General features: G+C 48.1%; 1 protein-coding gene across 1 annotated transcript in view; it reads right to left on the bottom strand.

Moving 5' to 3' along the window:
• CDH23 (cadherin related 23) overlaps positions 1-21,045 on the bottom strand; it is a 2,828,172-nt gene that overhangs the window by 178,707 nt on the left and 2,628,420 nt on the right. The window contains exon 60 of the mRNA XM_086919477.1: positions 5,429-5,685. Coding sequence (XP_086775603.1) covers positions 5,429-5,685 — 257 coding nt within the window. The remainder of the gene's footprint in view (positions 1-5,428; positions 5,686-21,045) is intronic.

Here is a 21,045-nt window from a genome sequence, read left to right as displayed (position 1 = left end):
ATGTATTACCTCCTATATATTGAACAACCAATTCTTGACATGATTATAAGCCCATAAGGTTGAACATTTTCAGCAGCAGTTTTCGCTCCGGGGCACCGACATAACACAAATGCTAACAACTCTTCCATAAAACCACCAATCCGACAAACTGTTACATCATTCATACCTTTACAGCAAGCCATAACCCTGGTCAGTAGGAACAGATTGATAGAATTGAAAGCCTGCTAAGACGTCTTTCCAATAAATTGTTGCAGGACCATCATATGTGACCCGGGTCTCCACTTAGTCTATAACCCCTGCAGAACCTGGCTGATGTCCCGGGAATATCCTGTTTCATTTCTCTGGGGCTTGGTACTAGCCTGACTTTAGTTTTGTAGAGGATTCACATTATGTCCCTCTACAAACTCCCCCATGATTCCTATGAGAGGTCCTCTTTTATTGGTTCCTCCCATTCAGATATGCATTTCCATCTGGGTGCAACTATGGATTAGGTCAACAGTGTGCAAGGGTCGAATCTCCGGCCCCAAGGGCTTGCAAAGCAAGCCACTACTATTTCAAAAGGGGTCTTTTATATAGTTGCCTAATTTCTATAAGCAGATTGCATAGCCCATTGTCTAAATTGATAATATCTACATCTGTCTTCTTCAGGTAGGTTATAGGATCCCTTGCAGATTTGAAAATTTCTGATTTGGCTGTTCTCAAACAAGTCACGTATGATTCTACAGTCTCAAAATTTCCCCCCTCGTGTAAGTCTTAACATCACGGGCTGAAGTTACACTAGGGTGGTTGTATGCGCTTGTGGGATGAAGGATTGGTTCTTAGTTGGTTTGCCTGCCCTGTTAAGTCCCACACTCCTGGGAGAGTGCTTGTGATTTTACTGCAGTATATCTATCTGGACTGTTTGTTCGGTGCAAAATATTGTCCTAATGAGCCCTCCCAGCTACTGCCATTGGGCCAGTGCCATTGGCTTAGTGGCGAGTGCCATTTGGGGCATACGGATGCACCCAATGTTTCATAGAATGCCTTTGCGCTTTACAAATACGTCTACATCTTTGTGCCTGTTTTCGCATTATTCATAGAGGGCTGCCTTATAATAGTCTTGTATGTCCAGGATACTCAGACAACCCTTATTTTGTCTGAGAGACACTGAGCTTTCCCATGCCATCTGAAGTTCAACATGTACCTGTATTGATAGGAGAACATATTTATTTATGTGCACCAGGAGTATATAGAATAAATATCTCATTTGGAGATGGACATTCATTTCAGAGCCAACAGTGTGCGGATCCAAGAAACAGACATCTGTTTCCATCTCACCATGTGTGCCTTAAGGTCGGATTTAGCTTGGTATTTTACCTCCTTGTAATTCATTTATGTTTTAGGAGTTATATATACTCCTTAGTATTAGACAGAATAAGTTGATACTCTGAAAGGGTTTGTTGTACTCAGGTATTCTGTTGGGCTTTGGTCAGAATCACTGGTAAAAGGAATGAGGTGCCTGCCTTTATTTTATACCCAGACATCCCCAAAGTCTATTAGCATGATTAGTGAAGCTAGCATGGATCTAAGTACGCCGTTATTGGCAGAAGGATGTTATCTACGAAAAACAGTATACAGTGTTCCACCCTCCAAACTAGATATCTTGAATCTGTGGGGAGCTCCAATGGCAATGGGCAGAGGTTTTATGGTTATTAAAAATAGGAGCGGGTATTGGGTAGCCTTATCATGTTAATCACCAATGGGTAAGCCAGTGGGATTGGACTCCATTGAATAAGATCATAGATTTGGGCGACTAATCATATGTAATAGTCATCTTAATAAATGACTTCATTGGGTTAAATTGTTTCATAGCTTCACCATCAAGGACAGGCTCATCCACTTGAATGCCATTTCTGAGTCAAGTGAAATTAACGCCGTACACAGCATTTTCGTCATGAATATTTTCAACAAAATGTGGCATACTCATGTTATTGTTGAAGGTAGGCCAGTCATTAATAAAGTATTCTTGGTCTTGGTGTATTCGTTCATAAAGCACTTCCACTTGCCTGCTGGTGATGACTTTTATGTATAAATAAGTTGTTATGTAAGTTAGGGAATTCTTTGGGCCTATAGGCATCACACAGTAGGTGGTTTCGCCTACCTTGGGAGGGGACCACTGCATTCAAGAAGACGTTCTTTACTTCACTAAACTGTCTCCTCTCTGCTCTCTGGTATCTCTTTCTTCAGTTTGATGACTGTCTTTTGTGTGCCAGCCAGATGCATTTAATTTCCTATCTATGCCTGGATTGTGATTGAGTTGTTCAGATTCCCGACAGTTTAATGCCCAACAGTTCCAGGCCCTTGCAAGTTTTCGTTATGTAATGATTTTCTGCCCCAGGTGAAATTTGAGCCCGAAGGTAAAAGCCTAGTGGGCCCTGATGTTTTTTTCAGTGAGTACATTGGACAGAAATCTAAAAGATCACCTTAAGCAAGTGATTTGCAAAGGTGTTGGAGCAAAGCTAGCTTATCTCCGTAATATACTATAGGGGTCTCTTCCAGCAACAGTTTTTTTTCAGGAAAAGAGGACATCTTAGTTAGAATGTCCTGTTGTTAAGTTACTGAACCCGCCATCTATTGGCCCAAATTAGTGAATACTTATGATTTCCACTTCTTCTTCCTCCTTCAATGCCAGGATTTGTGCATGGAGGTGCCTGGTATGTCGAATATGTTGTCTCCATTGGCCTTCTTCTTTATGTTGTGAATCTTGATGTTGTTGCCTGATGCCTAGCATGGAGTTCAAGGTATTTGGACTTTTCACTCAGGACTCTAATTTGCTCATTCACAGCCAGCATGTGCAACATTTTTGTGACTTCCGTCTGATCCATTGCTTCCAATTTTGATTACATTCCTCAACTCTGTGGCCTATCTGTTCCATTTCTGTTTTTAATGTGGATATGACATTCCACATCATGAAAAATTGCCTGGAGCTCTGTTTCAGTCCTCTTTTAATTTCTTCGGTCTTGTAAGAGCTCTTTTAGATCATCCTTAGATGTATCCCAATTGACGTATTTCCGCTATCTTGGCAGCCATGCCTGGGGCATTAGTTTTAATGTTGTTCCCAGACTGCAGCTTTGTGTAGACACTCGGAGGCAGGATTAGGAGGCATTTATGCTTGTTGTGTATCTCCTTACCACCGCTGGGCCAGTTTTCCATAAGTTGACTTTGGGACCGACCTTACTTAAAGCATCGATCAGCCATGGTCTGTGATCATGCCTGTTTTTCCTCCATGTGTGAAGGTTCTTCCCTATTGTGACTCCCTAGTTTCAGTTATATCAAGAACGTGTTGCTTCACTCTATTATGTACCCGAACTCTCATGTGGATGTACCTCATTATTTAGTGCGCAAAGTTTTCACCACCATTCCCATAGCGACCCCTTCCCATTTGAGAATGGGTTAGCGCCAACTTGAAGTTGTTGGTAAAATACAATTGTTTTGCGACCTCATTCATGGTCACAAAATAGTCATGCATACCGTTAGGATTTGGTACATGGAAGGGACGCCGTAAACACACCCCTTCCAAATACCGAATCGCAAATCCACACTGCGATTTAATAGCAGGTTACCAAATCGCAAAATAGGTTTTGATACATGAAAAAACCTTTTTTGGCGTTCACAGACGGGTCGATTCTGCAAACTGGCCTGTTTGCAAACTCAAAATTGCTTCATTCATGTGGCCCAATATCCTTAGATTATTTAAGGCAATTGCGATTGTACATGTTACAACTGCTAAGCTTATTTTCTTAGTATGCTACATTATTAGCTGTTTAATAGTATTTTGCCCCAGCACGGGTTTTGGTGCTACAGTGCCGTGTTTTTAAGCATGCAGACTTCTGTAAGTTAATGCAGTTATGAGTAAACAATAATGTTCAACCAACAAATGAACAAATGATCAGAGTCAGTTGTGCAGCCAAATATCGGATGGGATGAACAATTGGACAACTTGGAGCCATACGGTATAACATACGCACAAGTGAAAACATAGGACAGACCAGTTTTGCACTACCTTGTTGCAATGCGGTCTGGAGTAAAAACTGGGGTAAAAGAAGTTGTCGACATTCATATTACAGAAAAGTCAGAACACCAGGGCAAATTGGAGAAAATGATTTGTGAAACAATTGTTAAACATATAAAACACAAGGATTTGCCCAGAAATCATTTTATGTGTCCAGTGGAGATGTGAACAAAAACAAATCACAGCTCATGAGTGACCTTTTTTTGGCCAGATATTTCACATTTGTAAGTGGAGATGATGTATTTTCTCATATTCTTTGTATATAAACTAAGCACATTATTATGAAATTTACATGGTTCAAGTTTTGGCCTATTCCCTTATACACAGGCAGCAAACATGTTGCAAATTGATTTCCTTATTTCTTTTGCCTCAGTGCAAATTTATGTCATAATGTCCTTGATGCCCTATTTAATTCCTCTTTCTCTTATTCCTAAAGCCATTCAGTTAGGTCTCCGACATCTGTCTATAAACTCTACATTAGTACAGCCCCATTCCTTTAACTTTCCAAGAGGCCTGCGATACTGGAGTGTCACTTCTTTTGAAGCTCCGGTGCCACAAGCCTCTCAATCATATCTGTGAGGCTACACAAAGCCACCCTGCATTGCTCTACGTGGCATCATAGATATGGAGTAAGGTGCTCCGTTGCCTTACTCTGTGCCAAGAAGGCGCTCCATGGGCGTTGGTGTGTGTCTTCCCACCAACACCCATGGATTTTGACACTGCCCCAGATTTACAAAATCCCATAAACCTGGTGCAGCACCAAAACCTTACTCCTTCACATAGCAGGCACAAAGAGGAGAAATGTTTTCCTTTCCCCTATTTTTTTCATCTTTCCATGTGTGCTACATTCTACAGCACACACAGAATGAGGAAAACATCTCCATGGATTGTTTTTGTGCAGGAAGGTGCTCCTTCCTGCACAAAAACAATTGTGCCTACAACAACACCTTTACAACATGGTGCAAGGGTGCCAAAGGGTGCCTGCATTGGCGCTAGGCACCAAATTGTGCACCGATGCTGGCTGATATTCATAAATATGGTGCTTTTCTGACCTTTCATCTTGACATAGGGCAGTGCAGAAAAAAGACTTGCGGCGCTGCCTTACGCCAATTTTGTGTAAATGAGGTCCTAGGTGTCTCATACACACCAATTTTAAGAATGATGTAGTGTAATTATTAAATGTAACTGACATATTTATTTTGTTAATGCTTTTTTATACTACTTTTAAATGTTTAATGTCACTTGGATATCATTGTGATTTTAAAATGAATGTTTTTTTGCATCTTTTATAATCTAAAAATTGATCGAAATAAAGATTGAAAATGAAGAAAAAAAATGTAGTGTAAGGGAAGTATTCTGGAAACACTGTTACAGTACCTGCACATCATCTGTGTTGACAATTGCACCTGTGATGTTCGAAAGCAAGCGAATGAACTCCTCTTCAAACTGGCGCACACGATCTGGGATCTCATTGATGACAATCTTGAGTCGCTGGTCTTCCCGCAGGATGTAGATTCCAACAATGGCCGTGTCATTGTGCCCCGCCAGATCCGACGCCATGATGTCCACAATGAAGTATCCTGGACTGTATGCTGTGAAGAGGTCATAGGTCCGCACGATCCCATCAACACGTCCTATTAAGAAAAAAAAAAGGCAATATTGTAAGTGACAGGAAATGCTTCCACTGAAGAAGAGCTTTAGGGTCATCAATTGTGAAGTCTCAAGTCTTATCTGATGCCAACCTAGGCCAGCTGAACCTGCCACTTTCAATGTCTTGAAAAATGTCTGGGTGCGTCTACACATACTACAAGCATATATATTGCACTGATGGTGTATTGGATGAGCTGGACTCAGCTTCGGGACACATGGCCTCTTTCTGAGTTGCCATCTCACTGGAATCACGCCTCAGCTGTAAAACTTAAAAACCAGTGCATTATAGATGATTATATCCCATGCCTGACACTACAAGGCTAAAGTGCAAGACGGGGGTATTATTGACTTTAAGGAAGGATTTTCTATGATATTTTGAATCTCCGATTCCCAAAAAGTTTTATATGCTTGCTTCTATGGTTTTTTAATGGCAATATAAAGTATCTTTGACTTGACTTGACTTGAATCCGCTCATCCTAGAGAACATCTGCATTTACTGCTATCTCATTTGGGGATGGGGGAAGTGCTATGCTATGCTAAGGATTTATAAAGCACACGGCTATCCTGCCGACTTCCCAGCGTTGAGATACAAGGTCCTTCGCACAAACGATCAAGCAAGCTGCTCATTCAAAAAGATCGGTTTTGAGAAGTTTCCAAATTTGAGTTTCTTTCTCAATCATCCTCAATGTTAAAAGCAGTAAATTCCATATCTTTGGTTTCAAATAGGCAAAAGACGACCCTACGCCACTAGATTTCAAGGAGTCTCTGATCTGTGGATCTTAGTGATCTTTTAGGGCTGTAAGAGAATAACAGCCGCTGAATTAGTGGAGATCTCTATTTATAAATCACTTGGTCGACCAGACAGAAAGATTTAAATGATTCTTTAGAGGACTGGCAGCAAGTGTAAACCTGCCAAAGATGGCAAGACAAAACAGTGCTTAGGAATCTTCAAGAGAATGTTGCCTGCTGCATTTTGATCAATTTGATGATGCTTGACCACAAACATCAGGTTGGGACGGAGGACTACTGGAAAACTCTCCTGTTGGGAATGAAACAAAGTCTATCCTCCATAGACGCTAAGATTGACACCATGAACGCCAGGATGGATACCGTGGTGAATAAACTCGAACAGCACGACCAGAGGATTACGGAGGCTAAGGCAGAGTATCGGAGCAGGAGGATGGAGCGAAGTCAAATAGGGAGCACGTATTGCAGATGGATAAACTCCTCAAGATAATTGCGGACAAGAACTAGGATTTAGAGGCCCGCTCGAGGAGGAACAATGTACACGTCCTTGGCCTCGCGGAGTCCACCAACACGGGTCGACTGGAAGACTTATGGAGAAGCTGATCATAGATCTTTTTGGCAGGGAAGACTTTTCTGCGCACCTAATAATTGAGCGGGCCCATAGATCACTGGCGGCGCGTCCACCACCGGGGGCACCACCGAGGCCAATCATAATGTGTTTCCTCAATTACTGGGACAGAGATACGGTGCTGCGCCTGGCCCGGGAGAAGCAAAATGTTTGCTACGAGAACACTACATTGACATTTTTTCCCGATTTTACGCAGGCCGTCCAGGAGGCCCGGCGAAAGTTTGCATCTGTAAAAAAGAAGCTTCAGACACAGGCCATACCATATGCCATGTTGTATCCAGCAAAACTGAAGATCACACATCTTGGTAAGCAACACTTCTTCATGTCACCACACCAGGTGGAGGAATATCTCAAGCGAGCTCGGCGAGCGGCATCCGGAGGTACAGAGGCGTTAAGGCGCTCCAGATCCCAATCTTCAATGAGGAATCCTGAATGAAGATGAGGACTCTGTTTATCGTTAATGGACATAGAGGACATCTGATCTTGACCTGCTCCGACTTGTGATGTATAAGAATTGCTAATGTTTGTACATAGTGGTCTGCCCGGACACTCCCACCGTCCCATGGAAACTGCCCGCCGATTGGGCTGGGTCAGTGGATGGGTGCAATATAGGTGGGGAGTAGGCACGGAGAGGGGCCCTGGCGACCCTCACATGTGGTTGAACCCCTTTCTTTCTTATGAATTGGGAAAAGTAACTGACTGATTGTTACTGTTAAATTGTTGGAACTAGGGTATATGCTTGGCATGTTGGGAAAGCCGATGTGGGAGGGGGTTGGGAGGCATTGTTTAAGAGTGAGAGCTGATGTTTGTTTCCTTAAAGCCTTGTTGTCACACAGAGGTACAGGTAATACCCACACATTTTGGATATGGCAGATACTGTAGGCAGTACGGACAAACAGACAGTTATGACCTGGAATATCAAGGGGCTCAACGATTGCAGAAAAAAGAGGCAGGTTTTGGGATATTTAGATAGACACAATGTGGGAGTAGCCCTGCTGCAAGAGACGCATTTGGACCCCAGGACAACCCCCCAGTTTGCTGCAAAGTGGGTATCTCACAGATGCTTCGCGTATTATTCGGGATACTCCAGGGGAGTAGCCATATTGATCAAGCAAGGAGTGCACTTCCAGATAGGTGGCGCGGAGTCAGACCCTGAAGGGAGATATTGCCTACTCTGGGGGAAACTGAATCAGAACGATGTAACTATTGCTAATTATTACGGCCCCAATACAGATGACACTCATGCTATGCTCCAGCTGTGGGGCAAAATCCATGTGATAAGCACAACATACATTTAGGGAGGCGACTTTAATGCAGTGGTGAATCCGCAGCTGGATCGATCACGGGCAGCCCCTGCACACTGTACAGAAAGGCAACGCACACTGAGAAGTTTATTGGAATCCTTCCTCCTGCTAGATGCGTGGAGACACACACACCCTGAGATACGGGAGGGGACACATCACTCCGCCGTGCATGGGACCTGGGCTAGACTGGATTACCTACTTATCTCTATAGGCATGGCACACTGGTCACTAGAGACGTCACACCTGCCCAGGACATATTCCGACCACTCGCCGGTGGTAGTTTCACTCCGTGCCCCGCTTGCTCAGCCCCCCTATCTGATCTGGCGGCTTAAACCTAAGCACCTCCATGACTCAGTTTTTAGGACGGAAATGGAGGAAGATATCCAAGTCTTCTTCGAAAGAAACAAGGACTCAGTCTCAAGCTTCACGACGGTGTGGGAGGCCTTCAAGGTCACCGTGCGCGGCTGGTGTATCTCTAAGGGGGGTGGAATCTTGAGGGATGTTCATAACGATCTACATAGAATAGAGGCAAGCATAAAGGACCTGGAGCAGCGGATAACACTGTACCCAGGGAACGGGGAGCTGAAAGCGGACCTGCATAGTAAAATGACTGCATATGAGACTGAGGGAGACCGAGAGTGCAGATTCAGAGGGAAGTATCATAGGGCCAGGATCTATGGCGAGGGGGACTGGCCAGGGAAATCCCTTGCGAATGCTGTCCGCACGCCCAAATTCTCTAACTATATTGCTGAGGTGTAGGATGACCAAGACATAGCGCATAGGAACCTTCCCGAACAACAGCAAATATTAATTGATTTCTATGCTAACTTATACACCTCTCAGAGGGGCTCCCCCCTGAATTTGCAACAGTACTTTGGGGACACTGCACTAGCGTGGCTGGGAGATACACAATGTAAGTTCTTAAGCTTGGATCTGGAAATAGACGAGATAACTGAGGCAATCATGCACATGCAAACAGGGAGGGCACCGGGCTCAGATGGGATGCCAGTAGAATTTTATAAGATGTATGTACGTACGCTGGCTCCCATACTAAAGGAGGTTTTTTATGAAGTGCTGGAGGAAGGCAGACTACCCCAGACTATGTGAGAGGCCCACATTGTTTCCTTATTGAAACCAGGCAAACCCCAGTCCCAGTGTGAGTCCTACCGACCCCTGTCGTTACTCAACTGCGACACTAAAATACTAGCGAAAGTATTAGCCACCAGACTTAATTTGTTAATGGAACGCCTTGTGTTGCCTGATCAGGCAGGGTTTGTTCCCAACTGGGCCACATCCCATAATCTACGAACCTTGATGGCTGTCCTGCAAAACATTGACCCTAAGTGCTCAGCGGTGGTTGTTTTTTTAGATGCCACTAAGGCATTCGATTCACTGGAGTGAGACTACCTGATGGAGACACTAGCATATATAGGGATACCACCACCATTCCTGGGATGAGTGCAATTGTTATATGCACAGCCGCAGGTCACAGTGCTATTAAATGGTACCAGGTCAAAACCCTTCCCCATGTCAAGAGGCACCAGACAAGGCTGTCAGCTCTGCCCCATATTCTTTGCCTTGGAAATCAAGCTGCTAGCGGCAAAATTACGTCAATACCTCAAAAACAGTGCCCTAGCCTACCCAAATAGGTAACTCCTGGTCTCGCTCTATGTGGATGACATGACCCTCTATGTAAAAAACTCGCATGATAACCTCAATCCAGTGTTACGCGAGATCACTACATTTGGCGCCTTGTCTGGTATACAAATCAATTGGAGCAAGTCAGCAGTCTTCCCGCTAACAGACCACACTATACAACATCAGCTGGACTACCCATTGGCATGGGAAGCGGATGAATTCAAATATTTGGGCATATATGTAACAAGGGACAAGGAAGCTCTGTTGTGCACCAATTATGGGAAAGCCATTGACAAGGTAACAGATAACATAACTAAATGGATAAAACTACCTCTGTCAATGGCCGGCCGTATATCACTTCTCAAAATTACGGTATTGCCAAAGTTCCTCTATTTATTTGTAAATATCCCTTACCACCCTGGCAGACTCTTTTTCGACACACTGCGGGCACAAACAGGTAGACTCTTTTGTGGAGGAGGACAGGCGCGACTCCGTTTGGAGACGCTCATGCGTCCCTTTTGCCAGGGGGGATATGACGTCCCTAATTTTAAGCAGTACTATTATTGTGCGCAGGTGCACTTCGCCGCCTATTGGTTTCATCCCCCCGTTTATGCTGCATCTGGCAGTGGAGGACGGGCACATGTCCCCAGGGCCACGGGAAGGCTACATCTATACTTCAGTGAATGAGCGAATGAGGGACCCATCCACGGTCAACTGCACTGTGATGGCGTGGAAATGGATAGCACGTAAAATGGAGGTGACACTGATGTACTCTCCTAAGGTGGAACTCGCGGATAACCCGCTATTGACAGTTTTTTGTGAAGGGATAGGTAAGGGGCTATTGCACAAATTGCAATATGGGACGTGGGGGGATCTATACGTCGCAGGTCAATTCCGCACTATAGATCAATTTTTTGGGGAACACACGCCTAGGCACATGGACATGTTCCTATACACTAGATTACGTCAAAGCCTGAAGGCTATTACCCCGGAGTTTCCGGGCGAACCAGATATTTTCATGCCCCTTCACATGCTGCTACAGGCGGGCACACCCAGGCATGTGATATCCACACTGTACAAACAGGCGCGGGCTGCAATACTGCGTAATCCGTTAAGGGCCAGGGCTGAGTAGGACAGGAATTTGGAGACCCCAGTCACAGATGACCAATGGGACACCTGCTGCTAACAGACCGAGGCAGTAACGGGCAATAGCAGGCTGCGACTAATTCATTACAAGTTCCTACATAGGCTGTACTAAGCTATGTAGAATTCACCTGAGAGAAGAGGATAGATGCAAAAGATGTGGCAGTGAAGGAGCAGATTTTATTCATTTGGCATGGCGCTGCCCGCAGGTGGAGGCGTACTGGGAGGAGGTCTTCGCCGCAATGTCGGAAATGCTGGGGACACAAATGACCCCATCACCGCTGATTGCGCTGCTGGGGCACACCACAACCACAATCACCACACATAAAAAGTACCTAGCGTTAGGAATGCTACTGGCAAAAAGGCAGGTGGCATGCAGGTGGGGACGGGGACGTGCGCCAAAGTTTAAGGACTGGATAGCAGATCTAACCAGCTGGCAGGAACACTTACACGATTATGCAGAGCTCCTGCACATGAAGTCCAGGCCTAAAGACACTTGGGGCCCACTGACGGCTTATCTACTGGAACATAGGGGCAATGATGGGGAAGAGGAGGATGGAGGGGGTGTAGTGCAGATGGAGGGAGGATGTCGACATGAATGATTGTTATAATTACAGGCATATTGGCAACCTTTGATGAATGAGTCACAGAATGTATAGAGAAGGGTGCGCTGATCCGGAGGACTATTAAATGGAATGCGCTGCAAGGACACACATGTGTATCACTGAATATCCTGCACAGCTGGCAGCAACCTTACTGTGGACACCTATAAGTAATGTATGTTTGTAGATGCTGGTGGTGACAGGAGCACGCTCTAATGGACACAGGTCACATACTTAGCTGTAAGGCAGAGCATATGGGGTAGATGAGAAGATGGCTGGGAGCAGGGGGGTAGGGAGGGGGGTCGTATATAGCGCACTGTAATTTTGATGTATGACAGTTATGCCAAATTGTACTGTACCAAATGCTAATAAAGGGTTTGGAAACTTAAAAAAAAAAAGAACTTTCTCCAAGAAAAAATCTTTTTAAAAAATTGGCAAAAATATTGCATCTAACTTCCAACGGTCTTAGGTCTGCAGATGACATAGGAGGCTACATGGGTGACTTTGAAATTTTAAAGAGTTCTTTAGCTGAATTGGCAGAATTTTCTATCTTATTATTTATAAAATTCATCCTGGCTCCCCTAATAGCATAATAGTATTTTATTACTGTGTGCGTATAAATTATTTTTCGGAATTCACTTGGTAATATTTGATCTAAAGAATTTTTGATCCAGTCTTTAATATACATTGCATTTGATCTATGTCACCTACTAACATGGGAACAGAACTGGAAAGTAGTCTGCCACAGTTGACCTCATCTAGTTTGCTCCATCTTCAACACAGTCTTGGCTGTTGTGTGGGAGTAAATTTACCTCCACTTTTATTGAGGAGAAAAGGGATCAAATGAGGATCCAACTAACACAAAAGGAGTGGGGTACTTGCCCTTAACTCCGGAATATTTGAGAAAATAGGGTTAAGGGGTGCTCTCTGCGTAAGCTGAATGGCCTCTAATTCTAAAGTTAAATTGTTGTCATTAAGAGATTTGTATTCTTAAAGTGGAGATTGAGGTCTCCCAGTTGTTGTTTTCAAACTTTTAGAGTCAGGCAAAGTCCTTATTTTGCTAAAGCCCAAATATTACAGCAGGTGCTGTCCTTATGAGTGTCATTCTTTTGGTGCAGGCCAGGATTTCAGCAGGGCATTCCTTCTTCTTCTTGTTTTTTCCAGGAACGGATCTGCATTGCTGGGCAGCTCTCCCATATTTATCCAGTTGTCTGAGCTGGCAAGGGGGTGGCACCCCTTGCTAATGGGTTGCAGGGTGCCACCCTCTGTGATGACCACTTACCCTGAAGTGTGGCCTTTTCTTGTCCCAAAAAGCTTTCTTCCATTAAAATAAACATGGAGAAAATCTCCCATGGAGCTTCAGGTCTGGCTAAACCCACCCACAGGTATCACTTACTTTTTCCTACACTCCCCTCAAGTTCTTGTCCTAATTCAATTGCAGGGGCACCCATATGGCTGTGGCTGCAAGAAGTGGGAGTGGGCCTGTTTCTAGTACGCACTTTCTTTCTCCCTTTGAAGGCCAGGTTGGCTACCCAGCTCCTTCCTGGCCTGAAGGCAGCAGATCTCCTCCCACCAGATGTCTCCTTTGGCTCAGCTCAGGCCACTTCACACTTAATCAGGAGTGGCGGGCCAATTAGGAGAAGCGGCTACAGGGATGAATTGAGGCACATCAGATAAGCAAGTTCTATAGCTTCTTCTCTGTATTAGTTATAATAAATCCAACCGTGGCAAGTTGCTGGATGTATTGTAACTAATAATTTGAAATATTATTATAGCTCACTCCAGTCAAAAGTTAGACTTTATCAAAGTTAAGTAAAGCCATCACATGTTAGCCTATGGAGCTAATGTACTACAAAGTGGAAACACGAAATTGGCATTTTTTCCTTCACCTGGGCAAATAAAACATATCTTATAATGCCCCTGCTTATAATTATAAGGCACCCTACCCTTGTGGCACATAGTGCAGACCTTAAGACCCTGGGGGGATTTATATGTAAAAATAAGATTGTTTAAGGCTTTGGAAGTACCTTTAATTCCAAAGTCGAATTTGGACAAAGTTTTATTTTAAAAGTAGCCTGCGAGGCAGGGCTGACTTCTAAAATGACAGGAGGCAACATATCTGTGCCCACTTAAGTGCATTAAATCTACTGGGCCTCTAAACCTACATGCCCTACCATGTGCTAGGGACTCACATGTAGGTTGTCAGCACCAAGTGTAATTATACCTAATTACCATGTATCTTTTACACAGAGCACAGGCCCTGGGTCTGGTTAGCAGAGTCCAGGGAACCTTCGGAGTCAGAAAACCAGCATTTAGTAGCCAAATGGGCGCAAAAAGTGGAAGGACAGTGCGAAAAGTGCTGGTTTCTCACACTCACTGTTCAGAGAAGAGTTGGGCTAAGACGGAACAAACTGAGAACTACTAAATCAGTGCCATGCTTCTGATCTATCTGAAATAATAGAAGTGAGGTAAGTCTCCATTCACCACATTGCCTCTTTTTTTTCTTCTTTTTTTTCACAACAAATTTTATTAATTGATCAGGTAGAAGCAAGTATACAGCACTCCAAATAAGGAGGTCACTGTTAGATTATCAGCATAAACACATCATTGTATCCCAATCAATACAAAAGAAACGTTTCTCCCTAACCCCCCCAACTCCCACAGCCACCCAAGAACCCCACTACCCGCCCCTTATCCAACCCTAGCCCCGTACACGCGATCATGTCAAGCCCTCTGTATGCGCTATGCGGAAGTCCAGCGCCATGCGCACTCTAGGCCTGGCGTCCATCACCCAAATCTAGATCGTCGTCAGGCTCTGCCGGTGGATCAAGAGTCAAACCCCTGTAGTCTGCCCACCGCTTCCATATTTTAAAATGCTTCCTGGGACAACCTCTGGCTTCAAACACTGGGCGCTCCAAACCCATAAAATAGTCAAATCCAGCCTTCCACGCACTCGGGGGGGGGGGTGGCTCGCTCATTCTTCCACGCTCGAGCCAAGTCCCGCTTGGCCACCACCAGGCCCAACAGCAAGAGATGACGTTTGTAAATATTTCCACCTACCCCCTCTAACACATGGAGGAGACCCAGATGATGGGTGCGGGGGAGGTCCCAATCTAGCACTTCCGACAAACAACTCCACACACCATTCCAGAACCTAGTCACGCCAGCACACGACCACACAGTATGTATTAGGGTATCCGTGTCAGCTCCACAACGCAGGCACTCCGGGGACCCAGTTAGGCCCGCCTTCCACAGTCGCTCTCGGGTATAGTAGGCCCTGTGCAAGTATTTAAATTAGATTAATCGGAGTCGCACCGCAATAGCCGTCCCACGTGGGGACTCCAGTGCCTCCCTCCAGTCGTCTTCATCCAGGGGCCCTACGTCCTTTTCCCAAGCATCTTTCAGTGGGAGCAAGGAGGAGGAGCAGCGTTTGATATATGCGGGACACCTTTTTGTCCCCAAGATCGCCCATGAAGACCTTCGCCTCCACTGGGCTGAATTCCGGCAGCGACTCCAACCCAACCAGGCTAGGCGCCAATGCGTGGCAAAATTGCAAGTATCGGAAGAACTGAGTGTTAGGCATGTGAAACTCGCCCGCAAGTCCTGGAATGACTTAAGAGTCACACCTGACATAACGTCTCCAAGCGAGGAAATTCCTATAGAGTCCCATCCGCCAAACCCCGTAAGCAAGGCCAACGCAGGGAGTCGTCCATTCTGCCACAATGGGGTCTCTGCCGTCAACCTCCCCCACCAACCCATCCGACGCAGTGCCTGTCTCCAAACTGCAAATACCACTTGCGTGGCTGACGGCAGCCGCCTCCGAAGCCCAGCCGAATATAGGGTAGTATGCAATGTGGTATTCCCCATCAGTGAGCGCTCCAGCGCATATGCCGGATCGCCACCATCCCCATACCACCAATCGTTTAAAACCAGAAGATGCGAGGCTTGGTAATATGAAAGGATGTCCGACGTGGCCAGGCCACCACAATACGTGGATAAAAAGCACGTGCGTAGCGCCACTCTAGCGGCTCCCCCTGCCCACAAAAAACGGCCCAGGGCGGAATTGACCTGCCGGAACCACCGTGGAGCAATTGGGTGCGGATGGTTCTGTAACTGATAAAGGAGGCGCAGAAGGGCAACCATTTTAAAAATCGCCGACCTGCCATATATGGTAAGGGGCATCTGAGACCAAGTTTTAATGTCCGTGTGGACCCTCTCCCATACCGGCACCACGTTGCGCTCCCATGAGACCGTCACGGACTCGGACAAGAACACTCCAAGATATAATATGCCCCCGGCCGCAGTTCGCAAGGCTGACCCCCATGAGCCCGTGTCTGCCCCTTCCCCCAGCACCCACAGGGTAGACTTACTCGGTTTAAGGTAAAGGCCCAACACCTCACCAAAGATGCGCATTATCTCTAGCACTCGGGGTCCAGATCTATTCAGGTCAGTGAGGAAAAAGAGGACGTCGTCCGCATAGAGGGCGATTCGATCGGTAAGGCCCCCCCCACACAAAGCCCCGCAGCTGCGCATCAATGCGCACCCAAGAGGCGAGAGGCTCCATAATTAACGCAAATAAATATGGGGACAGCGGGCAACCCTGACGGTCCCCAGGCCGATGTCAAACCTCTCCGAGATCACTCCAGAAACACACACCGACGCCGTGATATCAGTATAGAGAAGTTTGATATAGGATATAAACACAGGGCCCAGATTAAGATGAGGTAGAAGTGCGAATAAGTATGTCCAACTTACCGAGTCAAACGCCCTGTCTATGTCTGCCAAGAGCAGGGCCGCCCGCTCTCCCGTGGCCCTTATCGCATCGACGGCATTCTGTGCCCTGCGAATATTGTGGCGCGTCGCTCTACGCGGTATGAAGCCCGCCGATCCGGGTGGACCAGATCAGCTACATATGGGAGGAGACGATTCGCCAACGCCTTAGCCAACAGTTTAGCCTCGATGTTAAGTAATGATATAGGACGGTACGAGTCGTGACGATCAGGGGGCCTACCAGGTTTCTGAAACACCACCACCTCGGCATGTCGCCAGTCAGCCGGCAGTCTACCCACTTCCCGCGCTGCCTCCAGTGCGATCCTATAATGGGACCCCAATTGGAGATGGAATTTTTTATAGAATTCACACGGGAAACCGTTCGGCCTGGGTGCCTTCCCTGTGTTGAGCTGCCCCAGTGCATCACCCAGTTCCTCCGCTGTAGGGGGAAGGTCCAATGCTTTCCGGGTCTCAGTGGAGACCGCACTCGGGGGCAAGTCGACGATAAATTTGTCAATCGCTTCAGCCGAGAGGCAATCCTGTGGTGCATATTATTCCGCATAATAGCTGGCAAAGCCAGCTGCCAGCGCCGCTGGGTCCGTAATGGTGACGCCGTCTCCATCCATAATCCCAGGCAGGGCAAGCGGCTGCAGAGTACGCTGGCACAGTCTGTGGAGCATAGTACAAGACTTGTCACCCCATTGATATATTCTACTCCGCGTAGCTAACCACGCCTGCCGAGCCTCATCTAGTAACACCGACGCATAGGACTGCTGCGCCTGCAGAAGCCGCCGCACCGCCACTGCGTCCTCCTCCCACCGACAACGTTGCTCCAGCATCTCCACACGGGCCACCGCCTCTACTATAGCTTCCCGACGCCTGCGACGGGCTGCCGCGCACCACGCAATATCAATTCCCCTCACGGTAGGTTTCATGGCTTCCCAGACGACCATGGGGTCAGTGCCTTCCACCAGATTTTCTTTCCAGTAGTTAGCAATCGCACCACGCATGTGTTGCACGTACTCGGCTTGCTGAAGGTGCCAGGAGGACATCCTCCACCGGAATGGCTGCCTCGTCTTATGCAGGTCAACCACCACGGCCACCGGGGAGTGGTCAGACAGTCCCCTAGGCAGGATGGCAGCCTCCCGTATTCTATCCAGGAATCCACAAGGCACGAAGACATAATCCAACCGGGAGAAGGAACCATGGACCGCAGAGACATATGTGTATTCGCGGGCCCTGACATGCATGTGTCGCCAAACATCCGCCCAGCCAAGCCCCTCCACCATGGCACGCAGCCGAGTAGGGACGTCAGCAGCAAGCGCCCCCTGCATCCTCCGACGGTCCTCACGCACATCCATCACATTGTTCCAATCTCCCCCCAGGACCGCTAGGGAATCTGGAATGTCAGCCCATACCGCAAACAAACGCTCAGCCAGGGACCACTGCAGGGGGGGGGAGCATAAACACAGCCAAACACTATTGATTCCGTGCCCACCATCCCCTGAACAAACACATAACGGCCCTGGGGGTCTATCCACTGTCTCTCGTGCACATACGCCAGCCTCCGATGGATTAGGATAGCTACGCCCCTGGAGCCCCTGGAGAACCCCGCGTGAAAAACTTGTTGGTAGCCATACCTCTGCAGGCTCAGCACCCTCGTCCCCATCATGTGAGCTTCTTGTAACAACAAGACATTAGCAGATTCCCTCTTACCCTACCGCAGTATCGCCCCCCTCTTGATCTTGTCCAGCATCCCTCTGACATTCCAGCTCACTATACGTATTGACTGCCTGGGGAGCCCTAGGGGGAAGCCTCAGCCATAGTCCCACAAGACCCAATACCAGAGCACCCTGCACCAGACCCAGGCGCACAGCACATCACAGAACAAGGCATTATAGTTTGCGTGCACCCCCAACCAACCCACCCAAACCCCCCTTCACCTGCCCCCTACGCAAACCCCTCAACTTCCCATTCCCGAATCCACACCCCCACCCCAATACCTCATAGAACACTGAAGTATCTGTCGCGGCATGGGCAACCTCTGGCCCAAAACAGAGCGCCCAAGGCCAACCATACCAATGGATCCCAATTACCCACTGAACCAAGAACCTCCCCTCCCAAATTAACTCTCACTCACGTAGAAGGCAAGTAGCCCCTGTATTGAGGCACCCCGAACCCTTCCCCACAGTCCCACCCATTGTCAGGAAAGCAAACTAGTCGTAGCAATATATTCAGCGTTTAATCAGTAGTACAGCAGAACTCAGTTGCAAAACTCCTCTCCACTTGAGCACATGGCCTCTGTAGAAAGGCATAGATCCCATTAGTCACTCAGCTGCCCTTTCCAGAGTGATCAGAGTCAGTAGGCGCAGCTGACTGAGTTGCACTGCGAGAGGTAGAGCTTTTCCGAGACCTAGACCTCCTATTCCTTTTCCCACGGGCATTCTGGTCCCCCCATTCCTGTGATGGATCTCTCGAGTGACCCAGGTCCAGGCCCGGTTGAGCATGGGGCCTGACCCTCACTGTTTCATCAGTCCACCTGAAAACGTCTTCCGGCGTATCAAAAAAATGAGTCCGTGATTGGAAGACCACCCGTAGACGGGCCGGGTAGAGCAAGGAGTATTGAATTTTCAGGCCTCGGAGTTTCGCCTTGGTGGCCATAAAGGAGTGTCGCTGTTGTTGTACAATTCTGGTGTACTCGGGGAAGATCATGATCCTCTGGCTTTCAAAGAGAAGAGAGTCTTTGGCCCTCGCTTCCCGCAAGATTGTGTCCCTGTCATGAAAGTTCAGGATTCTAGCAATCACTGGTCCGGGCCGCTCACCCACAGGCGGCTTCTGCGTCAGGGCCCAATGGGCGCGTTCAATCACAAAACAGCGGGACAGGACATCCGGGGGGGAGCCAACTCTCCAGCCACAGGGACAAGAACTGTTCCATGTTGCCCTTCTCACAACCCTCCGGAAAACCCTCAAAGCGAAGGTTATTTCTGCGCGCCCGCCCTTCAGCATCTTCCACACGAAGCGCTAGGCCCTTTTGAATGTTTTCCATCGCCGCCATTTTCTGCTTCAAGGTTCCAACATCATCCTCCACCACTGAAATCCTAGACTCGGCCTCCGTGATTCACGCCACAGCGTTGCGCAAGTCCTGGCGCAGTAGGGTCACATCCGCTCCAACCGCACCAATCTTGGCATCCAACATATCCCTGGACTGAGTTATCGCCGCCATCAGTGCTGCGTTATCTGGCCCCGACCCCTGGCTCCGGGGCCCCCGCTCGGTCCCGTAAACTTGTCGATGGGCCCCTGCTTAGCAGGCCCACCCCCCCCTCTGGTCATGGCTGAGGCCCACTCCGGTGCCGCCGCCCTCGGGGCTTTCGCAGATCTTCGTGGCGAGCGATCCGCACCACCAACAACTGCCAGGGATAGTTCACAGGCAAGATGTCCACGCAGTAGGCACACACTCTTCCTATACCCTGCCGCCGTCTGCTACCGGGGGGGCACTCGCAAGACTCTTCAGGTCTAGTTTCTGCACGACAAGGATCTGCCAGGACCACCTCTTCCTATAGGGTCCACCGCCCCAGATTGTACCAGCTCGCCTCGTGGTCCTCCAATATTGCCCAGGGACACCTCAGTTTCTCACACAGCTCCTGTTGAGTGCCTAGGCGCACTGCGTGATGTCAATCTGGGCACGCCGGCCACTCTCGCCCACTGGTCAAACACACCACTCTGGGGGGGCCCGGGGGAGTCCCTCACTGTTCGTTGTCCGTCACCAGGCACGGGCTCATTCCTCCCCTGTCAGTCTGGCCAGACTCCAGTCCGCGGCCCAGGGGTGCCCTGCAGCGCTGTGCCCAGCTATCAGATGCGGCCATACACCAGGGGCCACCGCTCCTCAGGTCTCCCAGTGTTTCGGCTCCGTCCGATCGGACTCCAGCACTATCAGGCGGGGACCGCCAAACTCGAGGCCCCGGCTTCACTGGGTCCAGGTAGGCCGCTGCTCTCCACGGGCGTCTGCTGCGCACCGATCCCCTCTTTCTGCCACAACAGGGATGGTCAAGGACCCGCTCGTTGCTCCGCCAACAACACGCAGCTCCTGGCCCAGGCAGAGGGACAGTGCCGCCGGCCTTCGCGCGAGCTCTCCGGCTCGGGCACGCCAAAATTGAGGCCCCGGCTCGCCTACCGGGACTAGGCTGCAAGCCACCGCCGTCGATTCCGCCTCACTTGTCGGTGCAGAAGCGCCGCTCGCTGCACCGGAGGACTCCAGGCACCTTCAGCTACAATTGCCCCACAAGCGGTCCGCTATTCGGGTCCGGGGGCCAGGATTACTGTTCGGATAAAGATCGGGCCGGCGGGAGCTCTAGAAAGCCACGTCCGCCATCAACGCCCGTTAAGCCACACCCCCCCACATTGCCTCTTTTTAACTCTGAAGTTGTTCTGGTAGACAATTCTAGAATGCCAGAAGGATGCCGCCTTATGTAAACTAAAAAACACAAGAGATTCTGGGATCCAATGAAAGAATTG

The sequence above is a fragment of the Lissotriton vulgaris genome, chromosome 5 (assembly GCF_964263255.1).
Source record: "Lissotriton vulgaris chromosome 5, aLisVul1.2, whole genome shotgun sequence".
Taxonomy (NCBI): domain Eukaryota; kingdom Metazoa; phylum Chordata; class Amphibia; order Caudata; family Salamandridae; genus Lissotriton; species Lissotriton vulgaris.
Note: the sequence above shows the minus strand (reverse complement) of the source record. Positions and strands in the feature narration are given on the sequence as shown.